Source organism: Uranotaenia lowii, chromosome 1, assembly GCF_029784155.1.
Source record: "Uranotaenia lowii strain MFRU-FL chromosome 1, ASM2978415v1, whole genome shotgun sequence".
Lineage (NCBI taxonomy): Eukaryota > Metazoa > Arthropoda > Insecta > Diptera > Culicidae > Uranotaenia > Uranotaenia lowii.
Window position 1 is genome coordinate 31,218,006 of NC_073691.1, and position 13,957 is coordinate 31,231,962.

Consider the following 13,957-nt stretch of genomic DNA (forward strand, 5'->3'; position numbering starts at 1 on the left):
TTCTTTATTTCTTTCGAAAATTATACTTTTTGTAGGAATTTTAGTTCCATTGAAAGGAATAGGTCCAGTATCATAATAGGAACAGTAGGTTCATAGTTGGAAATTTTGATCATCCATATATTTGTAAATCTCTCAATAACGGCGAAACCTATATTTAAAATATTCATAGAAATTTGCAGATAAGATCATGACCTATAAATGAATTTCCTGAAAGATATAAATTTCCCGTGCATTTATAAGAAAAACATTTTTATTTAACAACTACCGCTTAAAGGGTCCAAAGTAGGACAACTAACCCTACTTTATTCAAGTTGAGCATGATTCGAAATAGGTCATTTTATGTTTTACGGCGAAACTGCTTGATATCGTTTAAAAAGAGAATACTTTAATTTAATTTATTTTATTAGAGAGGCTTGCTTGGTAGATTCGCCTCTACAAAGAGAATACAGTGTATACAAATACGTTTCTTACATGTACAGAGCGGAATTGGTTTAATCATCAAGCATACTATGAACGCCTATATGTATGCAATTAAGGCATTTATAATTAAATATAATAACTTTTGTTCTCTTGAGTAAGCTGTATCTCACCAAAACTGTTCAAAAATGTCTTACCATTGGTTTAATATTTGAATTATATATAACTATTTAAGATTAGCTCTCACGATCATTTAAAGCAGATTTGTTCATAAATGTTTTATAGAACTACATTATCGAGAATACATGTTCCACATTTAAACATTTCAATCATTTCATTTATTTCCTTTTCATTTAATAAATCAAAGCAAAATGATGTCTTATTTGGCTGTCAAGAGAAAATCAATGACTAAGAGTGCTACCATTTTACTATCAATATCTTATATTGGTCCTCTTTTGCCCTAATTTTGCAACGTAATGATACTTAAATGAAACTTTATTTTGCAATCAACACCAAATAATGCTATCATTTTTCCCTTGTCAATCAAATTGATATTATTTGACAATTGAACTGAAATACTTTTTAAAAATGCATTTTCTTACACGAGGAACAGCATTTTTGGTGCCTTAATTCTACAAACTGTTTCTGGAAGACTTTGACATTCTGATTTTAAATCATTCGTCAGATTTCGTCTATCACCTCTAGTTTTGGTGATATGTCGTGCGAAAATTTTAAAATTTAGCAGCTTCTAAATAGTGAAAACAATGTTTGAAAACTAAAAAACTCATAAACCCCTCAAAAAAATTCAATCCAGATTATACTAGACTTCACTTCAACGAGCATTCAGATCTTGCCTTAAGGGGGGGGGGGGGGGTAGGGTCTAACGGGTATAAAAAAACACCATTTTCACGATTTTTTTCTAGAGCTATCGTTCAAACAAATGTATTCAAATTTTTTGCATTATACAAAGCATTGTTAAAAGAACATTTAGTAATTTTTTCGTAGAAAAATATTGAAAAATGAGCCGGTCACGGAGCATTTTCGAGGATGCCTTTTAGAAAACAGGTATTGCGGTGGACACTGTATCTCAGCACAAAATCATCTGAATTCAAAAAATCAGAGCAAAATATTTTTAATATATGTTTTTCTGGACCCCAACGTTTTTATTTAACTTAAAAATATTTTTATGAAATTTTTGTGGCTGTTTGAAGTAAAAACTAAGATTTTTCACTTAAAAATCCGCAATTTTTCACCTATAAAATCTCCCCAAAGTAAAAAAATCAAAAAAGAAAAACGTTGGGGTCTGGTATTTTATATGTAGAAACTATGTTCCAAATTTGAAAAGAATCGGATCAGTAGTTTTCAAATGACGATGTCCACGGACTTTAAAAATGTGCTTTCGAGAAAAACGCGTTTGAAGTTTCTGCTCTTGCTTTCTTGCAGTATTAGATAGGAGGAGATAAAGGCCTATAACTTCTACAGTTTTGCTTCAATTGACTTGAAAATTTGACACAACATTCTTGAAATGTTTTACAATAAGAAAATAAAAAAATAAAAAAATCGATTTTTTGAAAGTGTTAGACCCTACCCCCCCCTTAATATTTTAGTTTCAAAATCAACGCTTTAAAAAATTAAATTTTTCAAATTTCACCTGTTTGAATAGATAACTACTGTCAACTGGGGCATCATGCATCACTTTTCTCTTTCAATGGCTTCTAAAAACTTAATGTCCACAGATAATCATACCGCTTGTACATCAAAAGTTTTAAGGTTGATGATGCTAGAAAAAATATTGGTGTCACCAGTTTTTTTTAAAATTGAATTGATAGCTTGCAACAAACTTTTTTTAAATGAATAATCGAATGAAAACTTTTGAGAATTTGTAGTTTTTGATATATTTGCGATGTCATTAAGCATAAAGCACCAATTGCAGTAATTTTTCGTTTTTTTTTCGAATCAAATTTTAAATTTTTTTTTTCTGTAAAAAAGGTTTTCAAAGAAAGATTATAAGAGTGCTGCATACATTTGGGGGTAGAAAATACTACAAAACATTCTACTAGCTGGAATCATAAAAATCTATGGATGGATGCAATTTTGAAATTAACAAACGCGTGATGCAAATCAATCGTATTCCAGGGTTTGGAAACAGGATTTAAAAGGTGAATCTTTGAAAAATATTTTCACACCAACATTGTTGGTATAGAATAATAAAAGTAATATAAAGTTTGTAGGTGTTATTAAAGCCAATCCCTCACACTGGGTAATGTTTTTTAGGGCATAGAAAAATGTAAAAAAATGTACATCTATTGCTTTTTTTTAAATTTTCTATAAGAATCAAAAATTTAAAAAAAAAAACTATCTCACGATGTGAGAAACTATATCATCATAATTCTGTCGATATTAAATGATAGCTTCATTATATTTTTTAAATTAATACTAAACAAGTATTGTGGTATACAAATATTGCATCTAGCAGTGCTGTTGCATGATTCCCCGTTTGACGGTACTTTTGAAACCATACAAGGAAGTCTTTGAGTATTTGTCTTGAGGAAAATTGAACATTGAATTTAGACCCTTATTTTTTCTCATCTTGATGATGTTCAATATCCAAATTTTTGTCTTTTTTTTTAATTTTCTTAAAAATTAGAGCTGCTAGAGAAAAAAAATTGCAAATTTGGAGTCAGTGCCCCCAAGTTATTCGAAAACAGCTCCTTATCTTTTTGCACCTCGTAAAAATAGAATTTTTGTTGTCTTTAACATAATGTAAAATTTTTAGGAATTATGTTCGTCAAGTTATGTCGTGAGACGGAATACTATGTAAATAAATAATGATGTAAAAAAGTGAAACAAAGAATCTTGGTAAGATTTAAAACCGTTGAAAGATCAAAACTGTTTGTATCAGTAATTAATTATTTTTACTTGTTGTTGAACTCTCTTATTGTCTAACTTAATAAGAATTCTTTTTCGAGTTTTTTCAAGCTGTTCCAGTCTCTTTAAAGCTGGCCATAGCATGTTTTTAGCTGTTAGGCTCTTCAAAACGTCTCAATCTCTGTCACACTGTTCAAACTGTTTGAAGATTTTTCAGCTGCTAATCAGAACTAAATTTTTTAAAGTTGTTTTACATTACTTAAAGCTGTTTCAGTTCATCAATCTGTGATATTATGCTATGTTTTTAAAATTGACTGAAGCTGTTTCAAGTGGATTCCAACTGTACTATACAACTTATTACCGCTGTTTTGAAAAATTTAACAGAAATTCTAGCTGATGCAAGCTGCTTAAAACTTTTCAGCTATTTTGGTAAAGCTGCATGATGGATTTTTAATTGTTTCAAGCTACTTCTAGAAGTTAACACCTACTCACACGTATCGGACGTTTTTTCCTCCGATTTCATCACTGATCAAATCGATGACCCTAAGTGGCTGCTGAATTCCAACTGGTTTTTGATTTTCTTTTAACTCAAATTGTTACTGTGCTTACTGTACTATTTAAGCTTTTCAAAGAAGTAGAGAATGTTTAAAGAAAGTTTAAAGCACTTTTTTCAAATTTTGGGTGAGATATCTGAACTTAAAATGACACCATCCATTTGATTCTGTTCTTAGTTTCACTTTTGATAAAGCTGTTTCACTTCTCTTTTATTATTGCCAATGTCTTATCTTGTGTCCAATTGTTAAATTCTATAATTTGAACAAAATTTGTACAACCCTCAACACTGGAAATTCTTCATAGCTTTCGGTGGAATCAGTTCAGCCGAATTTCAATCAAGCGAACTTGAAACATCAGAATTAAAGCCGGCAAGTTGCCAAAGTAACGATAACGAGTCCATTCAAGAAGATCTCTACTGATTGTACTGACGACTACTTTACACTTGGGAAAGTGCCACTGATTAGCAACGGTGAGCTTCGGAATTGTACTAATGATAAGCACACCGCAATGCCAGCGTCGCGACGGCGACGCTAAGGCATTGATTTGCATAATGATATTCTCTTGAATGAATGGAGGACTCCGGAGAATAGAACTTAATGTTGCGGCATCGCATGACTAGCTGACTGTGTAACAATTTCTTTAGCCGATTAGCTGTTGAGGAAATTTTCCCACCCAAACTTGGGTGGGAATTCTCGGTCTCTATGGTTATGCTGTCTGCGCCCTGAAATATTTAGGAATTAAAGTGAATGACCGACATTTTTGAAACTTTATCGACTGTTTGCAGGAGATAACTCTATCAGCAATCATGAAATGGACAAAACTTCTTTCATTTATTCTTCCAAACGGTTTCTATTCAACAGAAGGGTTTTTTTCTGAGATTTTGAGGATTTGGGAATTTAAGACTTTAAGACTTTAGCTTTAAGACTTTAAGACTTTAAGACTTTAAGACTTTAAGACTTTAAGACTTTAAGACTTTAAGACTTTAAGACTTTAAGACTTTAAGACTTTAAGACTTTAAGACTTTAAGACTTTAAGACTTTAAGACTTTAAGACTTTAAGACTTTAAGACTTTAAGACTTTAAGACTTTAAGACTTTAAGACTTTAAGACTTTAAGACTTTAAGACTTTAAGACTTTAAGACTTTAAGACTTTAAGACTTTAAGACTTTAAGACTTTAAAACTTTAAGACTTTAAGACTTTAAAACTTTAAGACTTTAAGACTTTAAGACTTTAAGACTTTAAGACTTTAAGACTTTAAGACTTTAAGACTTTAAGACTTTAAGACTTTAAGACTTTAAGGCTTCAAGACTTTAAGACTTTAAGACTTTAAGACTTTAAGACTTTAAGACTTTAAGACTTTAAGACTTTAAGACTTTAAGACTTTGAGACTTTAAGACTTTAAGACTTTAAAACTTTAAGATTTTAAGACTTTAAGACTTTAAGACTTTAAGACATTAAGACTTTAAGACTTTAAGATTTTAAGACTTTAAGACTTTAAGACTTTTTGACTTTTTGACTTTTTGACTTTTTGACTTTTTGACTTTTTGACTTTTTGACTTTTTGACTTTTTGACTTTTTGACTTTTTGACTTTTTGACTTTTTGACTTTTTGACTTTTTGACTTTTTGACTTTTTGACTTTTTGACTTTTTGACTTTTTGACTTTTTGACTTTTTGACTTTTTGACTTTTTGACTTTTTGACTTTTTGACTTTTTGACTTTTTGACTTTTTGACTTTTTGACTTTTTGACTTTTTGACTTTTTGACTTTTTGACTTTTTGACTTTTTGACTTTTTGACTTTTTGACTTTTTGACTTTTTGACTTTTTGACTTTTTGACTTTTTGACTTTTTGACTTTTTGACTTTTTGACTTTTTGACTTTTTGACTTTTTGACTTTTTGACTTTTTGACTTTTTGACTTTTTGACTTTTTGACTTTTTGACTTTTTGACTTTTTGACTTTTTGACTTTTTGACTTTTTGACTTTTTGACTTTTTGACTTTTTGACTTTTTGACTTTTTGACTTTTTGACTTTTTGACTTTTTGACTTTTTGACTTTTTGACTTTTTGACTTTTTGACTTTTTGACTTTTTGACTTTTGGACTTCAAGGCTTTTGAGGCTTTGACATTTAATTTTAAAATAAAAAGTCGTAAAAACGAACAATCATGGTTAAATCAACATAATATAAAGAGTATTATATCTGTCTTCAGAATCGACCAGAATTGTCTTTTAGTCTTCTTCCGGTCAATTTTAATGCAATACCCACAAACCGTGTTTCATAAAACTAATTTCTGTTTCTGTTTTTCTCCCTTTACAATTTTCCAAACCCAAACAGACAAGATCGGTCCTGGAGCGCCATCTGGTTGTGGCGGATCGAGTATTTACCATGTCGGATCTGAAAAACATGTCCAACGATTCGCTCATCCTGCCCACGGTCGGTCCCCACAATCTGCAGATCCGGGTCAAGGAGGAGGAACGAAGTAAGTAGTAAACCCTGAAAGGAAACACTTCTCTTGTACTAGTCTAATTTTCAGTCATCTCCCCTTTCCCTGTTGCCATCTTTTGCCTTCTCATGGAACGAATCATCCCCCCATTCCTTCTATCTTGTATTGTGTCCTTGCAGCACAACTTTAACTTGCTGCTATCTCAATTTCCACTCGACTGGTGCTAGTACTGCAATTTATTTTCGGTCAACAAATGCGAAGCCCACAGTTTTTTATTTAGTTTTTCCAGAAATGTTAAGCTTCGCACAAATTTTCCTTGAAAGCCTTTGCCTTTGCGAGCGTGTGTGTGCTTTCCAATTTGCGAGTGCAAACGAGAAGCGCCCCGACGTCGTCGTCGTCGACGACGTTTTGCTAGGAAGCATCCGAGTTGATAGTTGTTCTTTCCCGGATTTTTATGTGCCAATCTTTTGCTGTTTGTTTTGCATTAGTAGACAGTGCTTACAACATTTCAAATAAATTGGAAAATCCAAAAAAAAATCTTAAATCTCCTCAAAACATTTCCACAAGTTGAATCAAGTCAGAGGTTTTCATCTCAGTCTAGAAATGAGGTTCAATTTCAATAGTCATATGAAGGTGCTTTGAAGATTTTAGTTTATTTTCTGAATCGTTTTCCAGCTTTGCCAAAGACTAAACGTTTTCGACACGTCTTCCTGAGGAAACCAACTTTTCCGCTTTCTGTTTGCGTGACCTTTTTTCCCTGGTCCTACGTACTCAAAACTATCCCATCTACGAAACCGCATTAGTTTAGTCATGAAATCTTAATTTCGTGGGCTTTGTTGATCTTGTTTCAAGCCTTTACCGAGAAAAAAGGGTATCCAAAGTTTTGATGTAGATTAAAAATTTGTTCATAAAACAAACTGTAAAGTCAAAAGGCTTCATAATAGTGTGAGGAAAAATCTACTTGATCGCTTGGCAAATTATCAACTTGGAAAGTGTTTTTCACGAGTTTGTGGTTTCTAGCAAACAGTTAAACTTCTTGAATCCTTTTTTTATCTATCTTTCCAAACCTTCATCATCTTCAATAATATTTCACTTATCACATGTCATCGTTTTCGCTAATGATAAATCCATTCTCATGAAATGTCTTCTAATTTTAACAATCAATCATTCATCAAACAAACAAAAAAATATCCATAATGGAACAACACAGCGGAAGACGACTATACGAGTACGTTACAGTCCGGTGAGTGTGCGTGTGTGATAGAAAAAAGAAACCAATTCTTGTTTTTTCCGGTGTGCGTCTCTTCAATTTGCATATCTTTCTGTTGCACCAGAAAACTCAAAACAAACAACAGCTTCAAACAGAAACACACACGAACACACGGGAAATAAATTCACACATCAATGAATTTCGTTTCTATTCCAAAATAATCAACCAAAAAAATTAAATTGGTCCATTTTCACACATCCAAAACATGATACAAGAAATTAAGTCTATTTACCACACAAAACTCCATAACACATAAGTATTTGAATCCATATCACCCAAAACATGACAAGGCACTTTACTTTGAATGCAATATATGTATATATTTTACAGGTTTTATCAGAAATTGACATTGATTCTGCGATATACGAATATACTTTATCCAAGTGAAAAAAAATCTATTCGAATCGCTTTTGAAGAAAAAAAAATTACAGAAAATAGTTAACAATTAGTACAATTTTGAAATTGTGGAATTTTTCAAAATTTCTTTATGATCGATGATTTTTTTATCAATAATTTTTTTCACAAATAGCAGCCTCATCGTGTAATTAGAACCAAAATAATATTAATTATGACATTGAAAACTTTAAAGGTTTTTTTTCCATTTTAACTTAACAAATTCAATGATTAGTACTTTCCTCCAGGAATTGATACTATGGATGTGTTGAACAGATCGTGAATCAAACACATCAAAATTATTTACAAAAATAAAAATTTCGTTTATAAAAACGCTCTAGTGTTTCGGAGTTTCAAAACCCCTAATAGGCTATTGAAAGGTTCATGAAGTTCTTCAACTTGGAATTCGCTTAACGCTGAATACTTTTTTTTATAAGCAAACTGGCTTTCTCCTGAATCACAGAACAGAACAGAAGTAATCATTTTTTAAACCATAGTATGAACCATAATATGTTGAAAATTTACGGAATCTTTAACGGCACTGGGAATACACATAGGGATTTTTTTTCAATGATTCTAATATTTTGAAGAAAAACTAAAACAATTAATTTGTTTTTACTGAAATCATACCTCTATAACTTTTGTAAAATATGATTATTTTTTTAATTCAAATACTTGAGACAAATATCAACACATACCAAAATTAAAGGTAAACAACCGAGTTATATTTTTTGTGCCATCAAGACGAGTTGAAGTTATAAAATTCAGTATATTTATTTATATTGTATATTGTTTATTTATAATCTCCATTCACAATCTTGGAATGAAGTATCAGATTCAGAATCCATATTTAAAATCAGAGATCAGATTCAGAAAACTTAGCAAACAAAGCCTTTATTTCTTAACTCGTGATTAAAAAAATAGAGCACAGAAATGAAACAATGAATCACACATCAGGGTGGACGTTATGGTGACATACATATTCTTCTAGATACCAACTTAAGTTTCAAATTAAATTCATGATTGTTGCTCTTTTAGATGCTCAACTCCACATTCAAAGGGTTTTGATAAATTACCCAAGGCTACAAAATACACATTTTTTAAGGGCAAAGAATTAAAGATCTTATTTTGGTGCCCTTGAATTTTTCAAAAAAAATTTAACATTGTTCAAGAAAAATCTGCCATTTTTGACTAAACTTCAATACATTTCATTCAATACAAGACCGTAAAAAAAGTAATAGAACTTTTATATTTATTTGCTTTTCTTAAAATTGTAGAAAAAATTAAGGAATTATCAAAAATGTATGACCTTAATTTAATTTTAGATATTTTTAAATCAAAAATCAAATCGTTTCACAGACTTGAACAACTTTGTTAGTTTCTATCAACACATAAGTTTTATAAATAAATAAGTTAAATAGAAAGACGTTTTAATTGAAATATTTACTTAGTTTTGTTAGAAACTTATCTTTATTATCTACATATAGTGTTTGGGCTTGTGATATAGCTCAGTTGGTAAGTCAGTTGCTTTCTGAGCCGATGTCCGTGAGTTCGAGCCCAAGAGTGAACATCGTACACAGTTGTACCGAATAAGTCTTTCAATAACTGTTCGCCAACTGCAACGTTGATATAAAGTCGCGAATGCCATAAAGATGGTAAAACGACTATAATCGTAACATTATTACATTATCTTCATATAGTTTTTTCAATACATGAGAAGTTTAATCATCGTTATTATGTTTGTTTATTTAATTTATCGACCTTATTGGTTGAAATTTTTTATTAAGTTGTATTTTTTTTAAGAACATGTTATGATAATGTTAATTAAAGGTGGATATTTCTAACTTTTTACCCACCTTTAATTTACATTATCTTGAAGTGTTCTTAAAAAAGAACACAACTTAATAAAAAAAAATTTCAACCAATAAGGTCGATAAATTAAAGAAACAAACATAACTACGATGATTAAACTTCTGATGTATTGAAAAAACTGTATGTATTAAAAAAAATATATAAGAAGATGATATAGATAAGTTTCTAAGAAATATTTTCAATACAAATGTCCTTCTATTTAACACACTTATTTATAAAACTTATGTGTTGATACAAACTAATAAATTTGTTCAAGTCTGTGAAACGATTTGATTTTTGCTTTAATAATAACGAAAATTAAATTAAGTTCATACATCTTTGAAAATTCTTTAAGTTTTTTTTACAAATTAATGAAATAAAAAAAGAAATAGAAATGAACAGTTCTGTTATAAAAAATTCTCAAATGTTCTTACCAAATTTTATTGTATTTTTCAAAATAAATTAACTGATTTTCTTAGTCAAGCGAATAGAAAATTCAAAAAATAAGTATAATAAATTCGTCTTTGTTTATCATGCCTGAGTTTTTGTATTCTTCTTAAAAACCTATAATTTTTATAACATTTAAAATTTATAAACTTCTGAGTTTTTTCATAATTTCAAATTATTTTTGAATCATTCATGATTTTAAATTAATCTAGGGAAAGTTCGAATAAAAATTCGTAGTAGCAACTTTGAAGTTTAATTTTAATTTTAAATGTTCACTAAATTAGAATTTGCTTTGTGCTTTCAATATTTATAACAAAACTTGAAATTCCTTACTTTTATATTGATCAGTTTTGTATTTGATCATACGAGAAATTGTCATTTCCCAACCTGTCGTTTGTCAGTTATGAAGAGCATGTAGTATTCAAAAATAGATATACATATATGTATATAGTTATCATTTTGAACTTGAATCAAACATGAACTTTTTTAGCCTCTGATAACTGGAAGAATTTGAATATGAAAAAGTTTTTTATCTCTGACTTCGATCACTGGTATTCTTAAAATAACATGGATTTCTTTCTGCCTTTTGTTAAATTAAATTTAATCCTCCTCTTTGTGCTTTGAATAAATTCTTTTGAGTTGAATCTCTTTGAATCATCATAAGATTATTTTATTTACGATCTAACGTTATACTTTATGCATGCTATTTCTGTGTATGGCCGAAGCTATAAATAAAATTTGCAATTTTAATACGCATTCGTTTTCAGATGTTTCGAAAATATTCACATACAATTTCAAGTTCAAAATAATGTTCATCATTTTGAATAATTTATTAACATTTTACCGCAGATAACATTGATTTGAAACATTTACTTTCATTTATTTTTTATTGTTTCAGTAAAATTTATGAAGTTTCTCGAGTTTGTGTGAGGTCATGAGCAAGAAAATGGTTCTAAAAAATGATTTCCTTTTTTACTGTGCATTTCTGGTATTTTTATTATTTTTCGCTAAATTAGAATTTCGAAAACCCCTCTCATTGATGGGCCTGTTCAGAAACATATTGAAAACTAGTAATCAGCTTTAAATCCCATTTCCTCAAATAAAAACGAAGGTTGAGACACAAATATAAGAAATCAAATCAGGCAGCCGATCAGACATCGGGTTGATAGAAAATTGAAAATATAAACTCAAATTCAAAGTTCAGGGTTAGAAATAAAAATTTGAAATCAAAGTTCTAAACTCGGATTCAATGTGTGCTTTTCCTAATCTGAATTATAATAAAACCAGAATGAAGACTTCGCTAATAAATAAAAAAAAATGTGAGATTGAAATTGTGATGCAATTGAGAAGATTAAAAATTATATACAGATTGGACTCGCTTCTACGTTCCCTCCAATTTTTTTTTTCGGAACGCATAGTCGAATCCGATGGATAATCCAGCCGGAAATAACAACCCACGAAATTTCAATTTTAAAGTGTATAAAATGCTTTTCAATAGTACACTTACAGTACCGTTCATAAATCCATAGAAATAGGATGTATGAAATGTATGCACACTGAAAATTCAACTTTAAGCATTCATAAAATTTTACTCTAATGATATTTTTCGTTCAAATATCATAAAATGATGTGTCAACGAACAACAATTATCTTACAAAACTCAACAAAATTTGTGAGCCTAAAAAATCAGACTTTTTGGACTTCTACTATTTACACCGCAATATTGGTGGAGTAACGCAATCAATTTGTAAATCACAGCTGGTGGGGAATCGTGGGCCACCTATATTTTTATGTTTTCATACACATTTAGAACATAAAAAACCTGTTTTCTATCTGTGAAGTTTTGTTATGCCAAAAGAAGAGTTATGAAAAATATTTTTTCCATTCTGTTTATGTAAGGAATTTTGCCGAAACTAAATATTGCTAGCCAGGTTTAAGGAATTAAACGATCATATACAACTCTCTTTTTTATTTCCTCATATGAAATTGCTTTTATTCTAAAGTTATTCTAAATGAATTATGAAATTTCAGTTTTGGGTCAACTCAATAAACTTTGCACGCTATCTAGTCAATATGGACTTGGTGGCCCAGAGTTCCCCATAATTTTTCAAAACTAAAAAAAATACTTTTTTTTTAACAGACAGAACTTGGGGAAAGTTTTTTTTAACCTAAAAAAATTACCTAATGAGAGTTGAAGAATTTTAAAAAACCTTTCTATTTATTTTTGTCAATCTTGCCTTATTTCATCACTTCAACCTAACTTAGGATCACCTTTAACTTAAAAATAATATAGCCTGAATGGTTTTATGAAGCTTCCAAAACAATAGTTTCCAAAAAATTCCAGATTCCAAATGTTTTTTTGTTTATACAAGCTGAAGCTTTTGTGAACTGCTTATCAAACAGCTAGCTGTTTTTAGTATGGATTGTAAGATTTACATGTTTTGAAACAATCCGCTTTGGTTTTATGCCAATTATAGTAAACCCCGTCTTAAAACGGGGAGAGGGTTATTTTCAACACAAAAATTCCATAATTTAACATTTTATTTTTCATAAGCGAATGAAATAGTTTGCACCTTTCTTTTCACATCGTCGCACCTCTTCTTATCCTACGTTCATGAACATTGAACAGCAAGTTTAATACCCTGGTTTGGGTGAGTGGTCCAATTTAAGTCTCTAAGGAATTAAGTAGGACCTATTTTTGGCATGGGTTAAATTGCTATTGAAACAAGTTTTTTTTTTGGTTCTTCGAGCTTGCAAACTAATTTTTGTGTTTCAGCTTTGAACATGTTTGAAGCTGTTAAAATCTTCTTGAAAATCAAAACTTTTTTTTCAGTTTTCTATCCTATCAGTTTATTTAAATGGTATTTTAGATACTACCCCGTTCGTTTTTGGCGACATGCCCAAACATTTTGTGTTGTCAAAATCGAACGGTTTTTATTTTTAATTTTTTTTTTCTCTTATTTGAAGTCAATTTCTGACCGTTTTTAAAATTTTTATAGTTTTTTTCTCATGTGTTTGGTACATTTTGCACTATTTTTGTATGGTTTATAATCTTTTTTGTTTTCTGTTTTTATCATTCTTCATCATTTTTAAATTGATTTTGTCATTTTTTGTCTTTTGTTTGTATTTGTTTTTGATTGTGTTTTTTTTATATTTTTCACCTTTTAGTAGTTTTTGAGAACTTTATAAATTTAAAAAAAAACTTTTGTTTCGTTTTTACATATATACTATCAACATTCCTGAACGTAAAAACGTATTTTTGGTGTTTGTCTAAATTTTATTGGTCCTGTTATGGAGAAAATAAAAGGTAATGTCGCTTTAGCTTGAGCTTGAGCTTAGATAAACCGTACATTTCAGTAGTTGCTACTCCGTGATTGACAAGAACCATCAAAATTGTACATTGATCCAAATAAATGGGACTTGGGATTAGCTTACCATTTTCTGTGTACACATTTCAAAGGTTCCTTATCTTATATGGTCAATGACGGCGCCGGCCACGTCCTTACGGTTCATCGGGGAAAGGAAAGGATTGTTAGTTCGACTTCCGTTGCTACTAGAGACCGAATACACCTCTAAATCTCCACGGTCGTCACAGGAAGGGTGGTTTGAGAAAATAAAAGGTAATGTCGCTTTTAAAAACCGACAACCGGATGTTGCCAAAAACGACTGGAGTCTGTATTAGAATGATAGAAAGAAGCTTTTACTAGATTTGTT

General features: G+C 30.2%; 1 protein-coding gene across 5 annotated transcripts in view; it reads left to right on the forward strand.

The window, feature by feature from the left end:
- LOC129745047 (fasciclin-1) overlaps window positions 1–13,957 on the forward strand; it is a 599,740-nt gene that overhangs the window by 581,839 nt on the left and 3,944 nt on the right. For 4 of the 5 annotated variants that reach the window (XM_055737873.1, XM_055737896.1, XM_055737905.1 and 1 more), the window contains 2 exons: window positions 6,174–6,318; window positions 7,493–7,525. In XM_055737873.1, coding sequence (XP_055593848.1) covers window positions 6,174–6,318; window positions 7,493–7,525 — 178 coding nt within the window. The remainder of the gene's footprint in view (window positions 1–6,173; window positions 6,319–7,492; window positions 7,526–13,957) is intronic. The other variant, XM_055737889.1, reaches the window with a different exon arrangement.